The 15,928-nt window shown below is 34.7% G+C and overlaps 1 protein-coding gene across 1 annotated transcript; it reads right to left on the bottom strand.

The window, feature by feature from the left end:
* Positions 1-323: 323 nt before the first annotated feature.
* On the bottom strand, positions 324-5,892 carry LOC117316927. Its single transcript, XM_033871703.1, has 4 exons — positions 5,779-5,892; positions 4,282-4,565; positions 947-1,087; positions 324-650 (listed from the first exon to the last, which is right to left on the bottom strand). Exons 1-4 carry the CDS (start codon positions 5,780-5,782, stop codon positions 603-605), a joined length of 477 nt encoding a protein of 158 aa, XP_033727594.1. The 5' UTR covers positions 5,783-5,892; the 3' UTR covers positions 324-602.
* Between the last annotated feature and the right edge of the window lie 10,036 nt (positions 5,893-15,928).

The raw sequence follows: 15,928 nt of genomic DNA, 5'->3' as shown, positions 1-15,928 counted from the left end.
ACAAATATTATTTTTATTGTTGTCAGATGAAATGGGCCGCGATGGCCGAGTGGTTAAGGTGTCCCGGCACTTGATCACTAGCCCTCCACCTCTGGGTTGCGAGCTCGAAAACTACGTGGGGCAGTTGCTCTAGGTAGGCCGGTGGTTTTTCCCCGGGTACTCCGGCTTTCCTCCGTCTCCAAAACCTGGCACGTCCTTACAATGAACCTGGCTATTAATAGGACGTTAAACAAAATAAACCAAACTGTCAGGTGAATTTTTGCAAGTAGTGCGCTGACTGTAAATAAAATTAGTGTACTTATTGTGAATAAAAAATAAAAGCCTTTGAAATGAAGAACTTTATTTTCGATATTTTTCCAAAATAAATTTTCTTCGTGAATATAAATTAAGCGATCATGAAATTGCGGAAATGATGCTTGAATGGATAGGTGCTTAAAGATGTAGGTAAAATGATGCGGATAAGGACAGAGAATGTCCACTTATGTTCATAAAAAACGTGAAATAAGAAACGTAGGACGTCTTTCTCGCTGGGAGGGGGGATTTAAGCTTCCTTGTTTGCGGGTACATCAAGGTCCTCCCTAGGGCTCCTCGCTGAGAGTGACTCAAGCATATACTCTACCAGTGAATGGATCGCGCGGGTTAGCAAAGCCCTGTTAAGAAATAATTCACTTATTAGACAAATTACGAAATCCGTGGTTAAATTCTTAATATTGTAAGGAACTTTTGTTTTTGTCAACAGAATGTGTCGCACAAAAATGATGTTTAAGTCAGGCATTTTATTATAGGTTAATGTGTTGAAATGAAGTAAAAATACTGACCATGGGCTACTACACATCATCGGTTAATATTGCCTTTTGTGGGGTTGATAACAACAGATATCGACCTCATCCAAAGTCTATTAATGTTTAATATCGCTGTCAATATTAGAATTAAATTCCGGATATACCTGCTGATTAAGGTCATCCTGTGTAGGCTGGGTGATCGGGTGATTTTGCATTTCATCGCGGTTCTTGAAGTAGGTAGATGAGGTTCCGTCATTGCTAAAGGCGCTGCCATAATCAAGGTTGCCACCACGAACTTGTGGTTCCTAAAACATTCATCGTGAAATAATTATAACATTATAAAACAGTAATGAGGTATTAATTATAACATTATAATACAGTAACGAGGTATTAATTATAACATTATAATACAGTGATGAAGTATTAATTATAACATTATAATACAGTAATGATGTATTAATTATAACATTATAATACAGTAACGAAGTATTAATTATAAAATTATAATACAGTGATGAAGTATTAATTATAACATTATAATACAATAATGAGGTATTAATTATAATATTATAATACAATAATGATGTATTAATTATAACATTATAAAACAGTAATGAGGTATTAATTATAATATTATAAAACAGTACTGATGTATTAATTATAACATTATAATACAGTAATGATGTATTAATTATAACATTATGATACAGTAACGAGGTATTAATTATAACATTATAATACAATAATGAGGTATTAATTATAATATTATAATACAATAATGATGTATTAATTATAATATCATAATACAGTAACGAGGTATTAATTATAACATTATAATACAATAATGAGGTATTAATTATAATATTATAATACAATAATGAGGTATAAATTATAACATCATAATACAATAACGAGGTATTAATTATAATATTATAATACAGTAACGAGGTATTAATTATAACATTATAAAACAGTAATGATGTTTTAATTAGAACATTATAAAACAGTAACGAAGTATTAATTATAACATTATAATACAATAATGATGTATTAATTATAACATTATGATACAGTAACGAGGTATCAATTATAACATTATAATACAATAACGAGGTATTAATTATAACATTATAATACAGTAACGAGGTATTAATTATAATATTATAATACAGTAACGAGGTATTAATTATAACATTATAAAACAGTAATGATGTTTTAATTATAACATTATAAAACAGTAACGAAGTATTAATTATAACATTATAATACAATAATGAGGTATTAATTATAACATTATAAAACAGCAACGAAGTATTAATTATAACATTATAATACAGTAATGATGTATTAATTATAACATTATAAAACAGTAACGAGGTATTAATTATAACATTATAAAACAGTAACGAAGTATTAATTATAACATTATAAAACAGTAACGAAGTATTAATTATAACATTATAATACAGTAATGATGTATTAATTATAACATTATAAAACAGTAACGAGGTATTAATTATAATATTATAAAACAGTAACGAGGTATTAATTATAACATTATAATACAGTAACGAGTTATTAATTGTAACATTATAATACAATAATGATGTATTAATTATAACATTATAATACAATAATGATGTATTAATTATAACATTATAAAACAGTAATGATGTATTAATTATAACATTATAATACAGTAACGAGGTATTAATTATAATTTTTTATAATACAGTAACGAGGTATTAATTATAACATTATAATACAGTGATGAAGTATTAATTATAACATTATAATACAATAACGAGGTATTAATTATAACATTATAATACAGTAACGAGGTATTAATTATAACATTATAATACAGTGATGAAGTATTAATTATAACATTATAAAACAGTAATGATGTATTAATTATAACATTATAATACAGTAACGAGGTATTAATTATAATTTTTTATAATACAGTAACGAGGTATTAATTATAACATTATAATACAGTGATGAAGTATTAATTATAACATTATAATACAATAACGAGGTATTAATAATAACATTATAATACAGTAACGAGTGACTTTATATTACCTTCACGTGACTTTATATTACCTTCATGTGACTTCATATTACCTTTACATAACTTTATATTACCTTCACATTACATTATATTACCATCACGTGATTTAATATTACCTTCACGTGACTTTATATTACCTTCACGTTACCTTATATTACCTTCGCGTGACTTTATATTACCTTCACGTGACTTTGTATTACCCTCACGTGACTTTATATTACCTTCACGTGACTTTGTATTACCTTCACGTGACTTTATATTACCTTCACGTGACTTAATATTACCTTCACGCGACTTTATATTACCTTCACGTGACTTTATATTACCTTCACGTGACTTTATATTACCTTCACGTGACTTTATATAACCTTCGCGTGACTTTATATTACCTTCACATTACATTATATTACCATCACGTGACTTTATATTACTTTCACGTGACTTTATATATTATATTTACTTGACATTATATTACCTTCACGTTACTTTATGTTACCTTCACTGCACTTTATATTACCTTCACGTGACTATATGTTACCTTCACGTGACTTTATATTAACTTCAAATTACCTATATTACCTTCACGTGACTTTGTCACCTTCACGTGACTTTATATTACCTTCACGTGACTTTATATTACCTTCATGTGACTTTATATTACCTTTACGTGACTTTATATTACCTTCACGTGACTTTATATTACCTTCACGCTACTTTATATTACCTTCATGTGACTTTATATTACCTTCACGTGACTTTATATTACCTTCACGTGACTTTATATTACCTTCACGCTACTTTATATTTACTTCAAGTTACTTATATTACCTTCACGTGACTTTATATTACCTTCACGTGACTTTATACTACCTTCACGTGACATTATATTACCTTCACGTGACTTTATATTACTTCACGTGACTTTATATTACCTTCACGCTACTTTATATTTACTTCAAATTACTTATATTACCTTCACGTGACTTTATACTACCTTCACGTGACTTTATATTACCTTCGCGTGACTTTATATTACCTTCGCGTGACTTTATATTACCATTGCTTGATTTTACATTACCTTCACGTGACTTTATATTACCTTCACGTGACTTTATATTACCTTCACGTGACTTTATATTACCCGCGAAGAATGAGAACATAGAAAATCATAGCTGGGTGATTGGCCAATGAAATGCTTTAGAGTTTGCAGCATGACAAAACATTTCAACACAGGTATGTATTTGAAACATCTTCTCCGTGCGTGTTATCATTTGTTTTTAGTTATTACATTATAACAACTTTTTCGTTATACAGAATGTAATTTAAATTCAAACTGAGATTTCAATTGATATTTAAAAAAAAAAAGATTCAATTTTGAAATAGATATCGCTTTCGGTTAAAAGAAAGTAGGCATATACTTACCGCCATTTGGGGAGTATTGAGGTTCGGAGAAACAAGTCGGTGAGCAGATTGTATGTTACTGGTACCAGAGAAGTGCTTTAGCAAAGCCTTGAAATGGTCCATGCTAATGACGCTATAGCCAGGTTCGGGAGTTCGAGTTTGTCCCACAAACTTACCAGTTATGGTACTCAAGGCGAAGTAGGCGTGATCGGCAGCTTTAAGGTAAATCTTTTCTCCTATTGCATGGCTGCATGTCACGCAAATCGCCAAAACACAAGCCACACGGAGGGAGTTCATCGTTTTTACTGTAAATAATCGGATAATCAATGTAATTACAAATCATTGTCATAGGCAAAGGATTTAATTACATGTAATTACAAATTACCGTCATATTCATACTATTTCTTAAATAAATATTTGTAATTACAAATTACCGTCATTTTCAAATGATTTCTTAAATTAGTATATGTAATTACAAATTACCATCATATTCAAATGATTTCACGGATAATTAGATAATGAAAAATTGTCGGTTTATTAATATTTCTCAGATTTTGTGATTTCAAATTTTAAACCAATTTCCTGATGTTCATTTCCAAACTGGAAGTTGTTTTATTGATTTCTTGGGTGGCCCCCTAGTAGGTAGGTCTTCTGGTAAGGTTACCAATATCATTTGTATGCTTAAAGGGGCATTCTTTCGTTTGATTAAGTTAAGGTCGTCAAAATTAAACTTACTGGAAAACGAGTATTTTTTCAGGTAGTAAAAGTTATAATCTTTACATCAATACTCGAGACAAAGCACAGTTCCTCGAGTATTAAGTCCTGAACATTCTTAATTCGACCCGAAGTATCACTAATTACCACAAAATATACGATACATGTAGTTGTATAAGATTTGCCTTGTTCCCGTACAATTTGGTGTTTATTGTATTACTTGTAGACACAAACACCCATATACTCATCGTTCGGACATATATTTCATCACTAAAGAGTGTGCATGTTTCTGATGTCAGAACGAAGGAACACCTCTTTAAGGTTTGAACTTACGAAGATCATCCGTTTGTTTAAGGTGTGTCTGAACGAATTAAATATGTATAGTACTATGTTTTGACATGTTAGCAATACGACATTAATATCATGTCATGATCAGAAGCTATCTATTTATAGTAAAAGGAAATTACATAACTGTGTGGATTAATTAGCTACAATCGATGTCACCTTTGGCGCGTGATTTCCTTTAAATTATCACAGAGACATATGACAAGGCGATTTATGATTAATTACGGAAATGAACAAGGTTGATTGATCGAATGATAATAGCAGCCTGTTTAAGTTTAGTCAACTCATAATCAAGGTAAATACGATAACCAGATAAAGGATATACTTTCTTGTGATATTGACTTTGATAAATCTTTGTTATAGGTTAATATTTCTTTCTAAGGTTTGTTAAACCTGATATACACCTCATAAATAAATGCTACCCTTTCAAATTAACAAAGTAAAACTATTTATACTTACACATGTACGTGCTTGTTTCGCCAGGTAAAATTATGGTTAAATACACTTCGTCGCTTTGTTTATATGTTACAAATGCTTAAACACCTCAGAGATCAATCAACGCGCAGGCACGGTCTGTCATGCGCATTACGTTAAGCAAGAAGACCACAGTTAGCCTCGTCATCGGGATTACAAACTATAAATAATGACGTCATCATAACGTCGGTACATTGTGATTCATTGCACACATATTCTTACATGACTGAAATTACAATTCAAAAATAATGAATTTGCAAAAAAGTTTCAGTTATTCAACAAAGACCTTCCTGTATATATATATCGTTTTAAATGACGAATATTAGATATAGTTTATATAAACTGCAGTCTGGTTAAGTCAACAAACAAACAATTTTGAAATTTGATTCAAATGCAATCATTTTAAAATTGGTATGACCCTTATGAAGGGTGAATTGTATTGATATATATATATATACAGAAGCTGTCAGACACAGGTCGATACGTCATACTCTCTGTGTAATTAAATACAGACCAGGCAAATCAAATAGCATCCATCACATTTTTTGAATACTTTAATGCTTAACGCCACGTAAACACAAAAGGAAACCACATAAATCATTTTAACGAATACATTTTATTTTGTTTTGATAAAATACGCGCATCGCGTAAAAAGCAAGAGCTCTCAGCCGGATCTTGGCGCCCACCATTGTATATATGTAAGCATGCACTTTTTGTGAAACCGACAGATCAAGTTTTTAGAAAGATACTTCCAGTACTTCTTAAGAAATAGTGATAACGAACTTAAACTGTCAAAATCCAAGATGGCCGTCTGTCGGCCATTTTTGTTTCCAAATCAGTCTCCTAATTCAATAAACACAACTAGACGCGTAGATGAACTAACATACAAAATTTAAGAATGGTCCATGAAGAACTTTCTTTGAAATATTAAAAACTTAATACGTTAAAGTTAAAATTCACAATGTCTGTCGCCTGTCTGCCATTTCGATTTAAACAAAAACAAAGTAAACCACTGTGTGTCGGATAAAGTAGCGTCCGTCCTCAGCTCTACCTCTGGGCCACCTATGTTTGTATGATATATAGGCTTTACTATCAGTCGTCACCACAACGTTTACAGGGGAATGTATAGCATTAGCAGTGTCCTAAGGTTTTAATAACTTGCGTACAATTTTCCAAAAAGTTTCTGGGGTTCGATCTAAAATGTCATTTATGTCTGCATAGAAATTTTCTTTGGTACACTATTTCGAATAAGTAACACGAATGCGTTGTTTCAAAACATTTGTCAAGTTTCCTATTGAACGATTTGATAGGGCAGACAAATGTAGGAACAAGGGGGCTATTGGCCCTTGAGGAAGGAACAAGGGCGCTACTGGTCCTGGAGGGAGTAACAAGGGGGGCTTCTGAACCTGGAGGGAGGAACAAGGGGGGCTTCTGAACCTGGAGGGAGGAACAAGGGGGGCTTCTGAACCTGGAGGGAGGAACAAGGGGGGCTTCTGAACCTGGAGGGAGGAACAAGGGCGCTACTGGTACTGGAGGGAGTAACAAGGGGGGCTTCTGAACCTGGAGGGAGGAACAAGGGCGCTACTGGCCCTGGAGGGAGTAACAAGGGGGGCTTCTGAACCTGGAGGGAGGAACAAGGGCGCTACTGGCTCTGGAGAGAGGGACAAGGGCGCTACTGGCCCTGGAGAGAGGGACAGGGGCGCTACTGGCCCTGGAGGGAGGAAACAAGGGCGCTACTAGCCTGGAGGGAGAAACAAGGGCGCTACTGGCCCTCGAGGGAGGGACAAGGGCGCTACTGGCCCTGAAGAGAGGGACAAGGGCGCTACTGGCCCTAGAGGGAGTAACAAGGGCGCTACTGGCCCTGGAGAGAGGGACAAGGGCGCTACTGACCCTAGAGGGAGTAACAAGGGCGCTACTGGCCCTGGAGGGAGTAACAAGGGCGCTACTAGCCCTGGAGGGAGAAACAAGGGCGCTACTGGCCCTGGAGGGAGAAACAAGGGCGCTACTGGCCCTGGAGGGAGAAACAAGGGCGCTACTGGCCCTGGAGATAGCCCCTCGTTTAAATTATCATTATCGAAAAATGTCCAGTCACGTCCTACAGTGCATTTTAAATTTGGAAATCGTAAACTTAATATATTGCATACCAAACTAAGACACCAATGTAGTTCTCTTAATTATGATCTTTTTAGAGTAAACCTTGTAGACAGCGCAGCTTGTATTTGTGGTCATCCTTGTGAGAATGCCTTTCACTTTTTTGTGGAATGTCACCGTTTTACTAACGAAAGGCATATTTTGTTGCAAAACTTAAATAATCTGAATGTTGCAATTAGTTTAGAAGTTATGTTAAATGGAAACTCACAACTTTCCGTTGATCTTAATAGAAATATCTTTAGATATGTGCAATATTTTATCAAATCCAGTAATAGGTTTTGAATTTTGTAAATGGATCAGTTTATTTGGTAAACCGTTTATTTCATCGTTTTTGTCATCATCCATGTAAATGTAACTATGCCTTGTAATACACTGTATATATGTTGGGAGAAGGCGTTGATAAGTTGTTGTAACTTGTGCCTAATCCCGTGTCAATGTTTTGACAATAAATATGTTTAAACTAAGAGAGGGACAAGGGCGCTCCTGGCCCTCAAGGGAGTAAAAAGGGCGCTACTGGTCCTAGAGGGAGTAACAAGGGCGCTACTGGCCCTGGAGGAAGGAACAAGGACGCTACTGGCCCTGGAAGGAGGAACAAGGGCGCTACTGGCCATATTAAGGCTGTGAGCATAAAACAAAATATTTTAAAGAAAGTCATTTGAGAATCTCTGACAATGGAGATAATCATCAAAATGTTTTAATCTTTCAATATCAGCTAAGCCTCGCGGCGAATTACGCCTTATGCCGAGTTTAACTCTTCGCCCACTTTGAGGACTCAGAGTTGTTTGTAAACTTAACAACGGTAAACAAAAATATATTAATGTTGAAAATTTCTGTGTTAGACTTGGTACTTGTCTCAGAAAGAAATTGGTGATTTTGAGACTCAAAATATAAACCTACATTCTGTGATACACCTGGGCCGTCATCTTGACAACACCACGATAGTGTACATGGATAGCGATTTCTTTTTAAAGACAATACAATATGTCCAGCAACATCATTGTTCACTAGAAGAACATTTTTGGTACGACTTCTTATTTGGAAAAGTTTTTCGTTGTAAAATAACATACAATAAATAAGTACTTATACATAAATAAAACACTTTCAAAATTAAAAATTAACAAAACTTGACTTTTAGATAGTTTTCAGCCAATTGAATACTCGCTGGTACTTCACAGCAGACGGATGAACATGAATATTCATGAAATGTTAATAATGATATCAATGATATGATAGAAATTATTTTCTCTCATATCTCGCCATGTTGGATAGAGTTTGCCCATGTAAGATAGCTATGTAAGATAAATCTATCTTACATAGCATTTCACGCGCGCGGAGTAATCTGCGTTCAAGGGGGACAACTCTTACAACGTCGTGTGCTTGTGTTTACATCTGACAGTCCTTAGATTTATTATATCGTCGGTGTCGGTTTTGAAACGTTGGATTTAACTATAAAAAATACACGCATTCTGAGATAAATATATATCATATCAGCAATAAACCAATAAGGGCTACACGCTTAAACGATTAGACAATCCATCTGAGCGAAAATATAACTCCGTTACACTACAGTACTGTACTCAGTACAGTAGACTACAGTAGGCCTACCCTACAGGTCTGTCATTTGCCATTAAAACATGCAAACACATACAATCACCTGGCAATGATAGGAAGTTGAATAAAAGCCATAAATAAAAAAAAAGTTTATAAAAAAGAAAATGTCAAACATCACAACCGATGAAATGGTTCGGTTTGCGTCAGCACAGGGGCCTGGAATTGTTCACTCTAGGCCTACTCAGTAACCTGTGTATTTGGAACATTCGGTAAAAATGACACCCCTCGATGTTCATATAAAGAAATATTTATTCTAATTGTAACACAGAGTCTACTGTATATTTGTGTAGGCCTAGAGTAACCAGGAAAACTAACTGTCATCCTAGCCTTTCAATATATATGATCATCGTTATCGACGGACCTACCTTCGTCATTCTATCAAGAAAACTTGTTATACACATATAATCCTATGTCACAGAAAAGATCGAATATCACTCGTATCAAGTCACTGTTCGCTGGTTCACACATGAAGTTGCCAAAATCACCGTGAATTTAAAATTACCACCCTCGAAACATCGCCGCGTCATGGCGATCGAGATCGACATCACTCTCAATAACCTTGAACTATGAATGGAATTCCAATGACAGTCGTGACGTCACATAGTGACGTAGTATTTTATAAAAAAAATGTTATTTGGCAATACAAAGTACAGTGTGTTCCGTGAAATGATCAAATATGTCGAGGTGCAAATCAAATCATAAGTAAAATTGGAAAACTCATTTCAGCATTTGATTTTTCAAAGTATTGTTGATAGAACTTCTTTTTCTCGGATATTGACAATTTGATCACAGTCACGTCAAAAGTCGGTCAAGTTACGGCAATTTTTATCGGCGAATTGTTCATTCGTTCATCACTTTACCACAAAAGGAATGAAATTTGTGTGCAAACTTAGTTTGCTAAAATTGGGTATGGTCTTTCAGAATATCATAAGAGTTTTTGGTAAAAACGCCAAATACAAAAATTAAAAAATTGAAGAAAATGGATGGCTGAGGGACACTTTCGCCAGAAATTCGGTAATGATATGAGAGAAAAAGACTCTTTCATTATGTGTGTATGTAGGATAGGGATATTCCACCCTCGGGATCACAAAATGTGGTAAAACCCTCGGCAAGCCTCGGGTTTCACCACATTTTGTGACCCCTCGGGTGGAATATCCCTATCCTACATATACACATATGAAAGAGTCTTATAATAATATAATAAATTAGCATTGATAATAATTTATTTTCTTATTCAATATTTTTATTAATTTAGATTGCAAAAATATAATACAGAATAAATACATAATGTTAGGTCAAAGTAACAATGATGAGAACGTCAAGTAGTTGTGTGAATAATATCGAAATGTGCTCGAGTAATTAAAGGGAGATAACTTGTATAAAACTAAGTGCCTTTCTTATATCAAAACATGCTAAATGAACGTTGTTGTTTTGTTTTTCTCTCAAGCTCCGTTTATCAAATATATTATTATTTTTTAGAACCGAAACATCTCACCAATAAAACGGTTATTTGGTATATTTTTTTTCGGCATAGCCGTATAATGTTCTTTTGGTTCCGGATATGACGCGACAGGTGGCGTTACTGGTCAAGATGAAGTAAATGATTGGTCAATGTAGCGGTAAATGCAAAATGCAGATATGCAGTTAAAAACGAAACAAAGTAAAGATTGAATGCAAGCTGAATTAATAAAACTATATTCCTGATTCAAATTCTGCCTTATTATTAAGCATTCATTTCATTTTTTTATTTTTACATATATTTTTCAACGTTATAACAGCAAATTATTCGTAAACTGAGTGCCTCGAAACACAAGTAATGTTTGTTTTTGTTGAACGTCCTATAACAGCCATGGTCATTTAAGGACGTACCAAGTTTAGAGGTGGAGGAAAGCCGGTGTACCCGGAGAAAAACCACCGGCCTACAGTCAGTACCTGACAACTGCCGAACATAGGTTTCGAACTCGCAACCCAGAGGTGGAGGGCTAGTGATAAAGTGTCGGGACACCATAACCACTCGGCCACCGCGGCCCCATAAATCTATGTTATCTGCTATAGTATACATACTGCGTAAGAGGCGGCATAACCATGTTGAAACGTTATGGGGCAAATACAATCACTGAAATGAGTTTAACCCAACACCCTTAAAGCAACATACTCCCGAACAACCTAAAATTCTAGTTGTACACGTGCATTAATGGCAATCCATGATGCTCATTCACGCTCTCCCAACATTAAAAGGACCACTGGCCTGGACGCTTGACCGGGGAGTCCTTGAGACATCAGTGTATAAAAATAACTCGCTGCATTTATATTTATAGCGAGATTTGTCACGGAGCCGAGAACGAGGCTGTAACGTGCATTGCAAATAAACTACATGGCCGTTATTTGCATATCGAGCATACCTGAACTTTGCCTAATAATGCTTTCATTTAAACATATTAACAGAATATTCGCGTAATACCCAGGTAACTGAACAAAATAAGCAAACATATTTTACATTTAAATACATAATTTTAAAATGTAGCAATATATGCATACAACAAAACATCGATAAAATCTTAGATAGGTGAAGTTGACAATGTGCAAAAGCTAACCAGCAATCCAAAAGACGTCCGGAAAAATCGGAATTCGAGTCTATTCCTTTTCTTCTCTCGTTAATTTCCAACGAATCATTTCCTTTCCTAAAGAAATACTCGGGTTTTGCCGATTCCACACACTTTTGTGTCTTTTTTTTTTTTTTTTGCAGAATCTGTCTAGATTTTCGTAGTTCCACGCTTGCAGCGTTCCGCCATTTTGTATGGACCGTAAAACCCACCGTTGGTTTGGTTTGTTTTGTTTAACGTCCTATTAACAGCCAGGGTCATTTAAGGACGTGTCATGTTTTGGAGGTGGAAGAAAGCCGGAGTACCCGGAGATAAACCACCGGCCTACAGTCAGTACCTGGCAATTGCCCCAAGTAGGTTTCGAACTCGCAACCAAGAGGTGGAGGGCTAGTGATAAAGTGTCGGGACTCCTTAACCACTCGGCCACCGCCGTTGCATTGTGGGACTAATTTTCAGAGAAACTTGGTCCAGCAGCCACAGTTATTATTTTTGGGAATTCCTCGTATACTTTAATAAATACACATTTTCTTTCAGTTTCTGATTCAAGATAATCTGTTAGGTATGTATCAAGTCCGAAAACTGTAAAAAGCTCAAAATGTAAACATTGATATATGTCGTGGGTATGTAGCTTTAATGATGATAATGTTGATAAACATTACATACAATATATACAAATACATGCACTTTATTATAATATAGGTGTATCTGCTAAAAGTATAGATTAAAGATATATACGCAATACAGGTGAAAGTTATGCTAATTACTCACCATGCATTCATACCCCCAGTATAACCCTGTGTCTGAACTGAATTTGATTGAAAAGTGACCACCAGGTTGACCCCATACTCCGGCCTCAGGGTCACAAAACTGGACATAAAAAACAAACCTGTCTTCATGTCACCAGGAGGTAAATTGAATGTCTGTAGGTAGAGTTAGCATACATGGCTTCTAGTAAGCTGTTAAGTGTATATCTCAATAATTTTAAAGCGAGGTGTAAACTGTCTCTCTAATACCGAGAAGTTTGAAACACTTGATATGTTCCTAAATTGTAACCACAAAATTAAAAAAAAAAAATTAAATTAAATAAATAAAAAAAAAAAGCTGGACTATAAGTATATATGGTGCAATTCATAATCACGTATTAAATTATCTTCATAAATAGTTGATGTAATGAATGAAACTTTGCATGCATATAACTCCATGTATAATATTATGATGAAAATTACTGACTTATGAATGTAGTAAGAATATTAAATATTAATAGAACTTATTTGACTGTTATTTTGTATTTGATTTATATATCAGATTAAAATGAAATACAGAAACTGTTAAGAAAATGGTATCTGAAAAATATTTTATCGGGACAAAATTAATGTACGATTTATGACATATGATAAAATGCCAAAAGTAATTTGTAATTTAATTAATGACATTGATAAAGTAATTGTAATTAAATTAATTACTTTGTAAAACTCCTGTAATCGTAAATAATGAGCAAAACCTAAAAGTGATTGTAATTTAATTAATTACATTACAATGTGCCTATCCCTGGAAGTTAGGCCGGTGTAACGTTGAAAATGGACCCCCCTGCGTCCTGGTTCCATTTTCAACGTTGAAATCGGAACCGGGTTCCATTTTCCACGGGGGTCCATTTTTAACGTTAAACCGGCGTTACAACTGATTCCATCCGGTAAGTGGTATTCGAACCAAGAGCGGCAAAATCACTGGGCAACCGTCAAAGTACTCGAGTCTAGTGTCAAGTCATGACGGTGTAGCGTGTACTTTGCAAGTCCGTGAGAGTTGCAAGTTCCGCTTCCGGTACTTGTAAGTTACACGGAGGAGACACCGGTCGCCGTGAGAGTTGCAAGAACCATGAGAGTTGCAAGTCAGAACAGGTCATGAGTTGTGTGTTTTACGTTATTAAACATGTTTACCGATATTGCACAGTTACAATGATCGCGTTACAATGTCGGCGGCGACTGTCATTGCGTTTTTACTCTGCTTTTTAGAATGCCGGTACAAAATATACCGTAGCTATGGCGCGGGAAGGATGTCATAATTAAATATTTTTGCCTAGGCAAAATTCGATTTCTGCCTAGGCAAAATTCGATTTTTGCCTAGGCAGAAATAATTTTGCCTAGGCAGAAATCGAATATTGCCTAGGCTGAAATATTTTTGCCTAAGCAGTATTCGATTTTTGCCTAGGCAGAAATAATTTTGCCTAGGCAAAAATATTTAATTATGACATCCTTCCCGCGCCATACGTAGCCAGTGTGAAAAGCTACATGCATGCATGATCGGAGTATGTACACTAAAATACGCCACAGGGGAATCTTACTATTAGTCATATACTTATATATATATTCTACCTGCTCAGTCAAGGTCAGCAGGCCCACAAATGAAGTACCAATGGAAAGGCCTTGTCACCAGAAACACACGTCAAATACCTAAGCTATATATATCCTCAATATTGACACAACATGGTTTTATTAAAACTAAAACTAGCTGTCTTCGGATGCCGAAGCCAGGGATAAATAATTATACCCCAGTGAGCTAATAACCTCATTTGGTGTTTTTGATAATTCAAGACAAAACCTATATCAAACCCAGGTTTTAAACATACTTGAGCCCAGAAAATAGGTCATTTTAATATGAGGGAGATTTATAGCACTCCATCCATGGTGTCTTCTGGCAAAAGATCAGGTCTCCCGGTCTTCTGGAACTTGAGATTTGACTCCTTTGGCCTCGCAAATAGTTCAAGGTCATTGTTGTTAGGCAACTTCAGCACTCCATAGCAGGAAAATGTACCTACTGGCCCAGGATGTGTACCCTTTTTTTTAGACCTTGAAAAGAATATTTTCAAAGGTTTCTTTAACTATTTGACCCATATGTGATCTTGAAAATAGGTCAACTTCATTAAGGAAAATTCATAGCACTCCATATATAGCAGGTACCTAGTTTGATTAATAATCTTTTACAAGTATATTGAATTGTATAGTATTAAAGCTAGTTGATAAAATTTGTTACCGTACTTCTAACATGCCCATGCAATGGGTATCAGTCAACTTGCTGCCTATGCTGGGAGGTTTTTTTTCAGGTGGTGTAACTTGTAGTAATATGCTATCATAATTAGTTAACTATCTCCCCATCACTTGATATCTGCCCTTAAAGTGACCTCTGTAAGTGATGATGGAAGTATCATTCTGAAAAAATTACAAAAATATGAAAAAATAAAACCGTTATGAATTTGAATTCAGGAACTTTTTAATTTTTAACATTTATGTAACAGATAAACAACAGCAAATTTACTAAACACCAGTTAGTTACCCCCTCTTCATTTCTATGGCAAGCCAAAGCTAGTGGGAAAAAAGTCGCATTTATGGATATCAATAAATATTTATTGATTCCCATCAATAAATTATGGAAAAAAAAATTACTGATGATTTCCATAAATCGATTATTGATATCCACAAAAAAGGGCCTTTTTCCCGCTTTGTCTTGCCATACATTTGTTAATAGCTTATAGCAGGTGCGACAACAAAAAGTTCAGAAGGAAGTATTTAGTGAAAATGTAGCATATTAAATGCGAGCCTTATTTTTAATAACTCGTGTCGTCTATCAGTATTAGATAGTGCTAATCCTAGTACATCGTCGGTACCAGCGGCTAGTTTGGTTACTAACAGTACTCTCTAATCTACACAAAAATCCGGATCTGCACTGACCGAAATACAGGAAATTAACCCGAAGTTAGACAACTATAGTTACTTCCT

This window comes from Pecten maximus, chromosome 18, assembly GCF_902652985.1.
Source record: "Pecten maximus chromosome 18, xPecMax1.1, whole genome shotgun sequence".
Lineage (NCBI taxonomy): Eukaryota > Metazoa > Mollusca > Bivalvia > Pectinida > Pectinidae > Pecten > Pecten maximus.
Note: the sequence above shows the minus strand (reverse complement) of the source record. Positions and strands in the feature narration are given on the sequence as shown.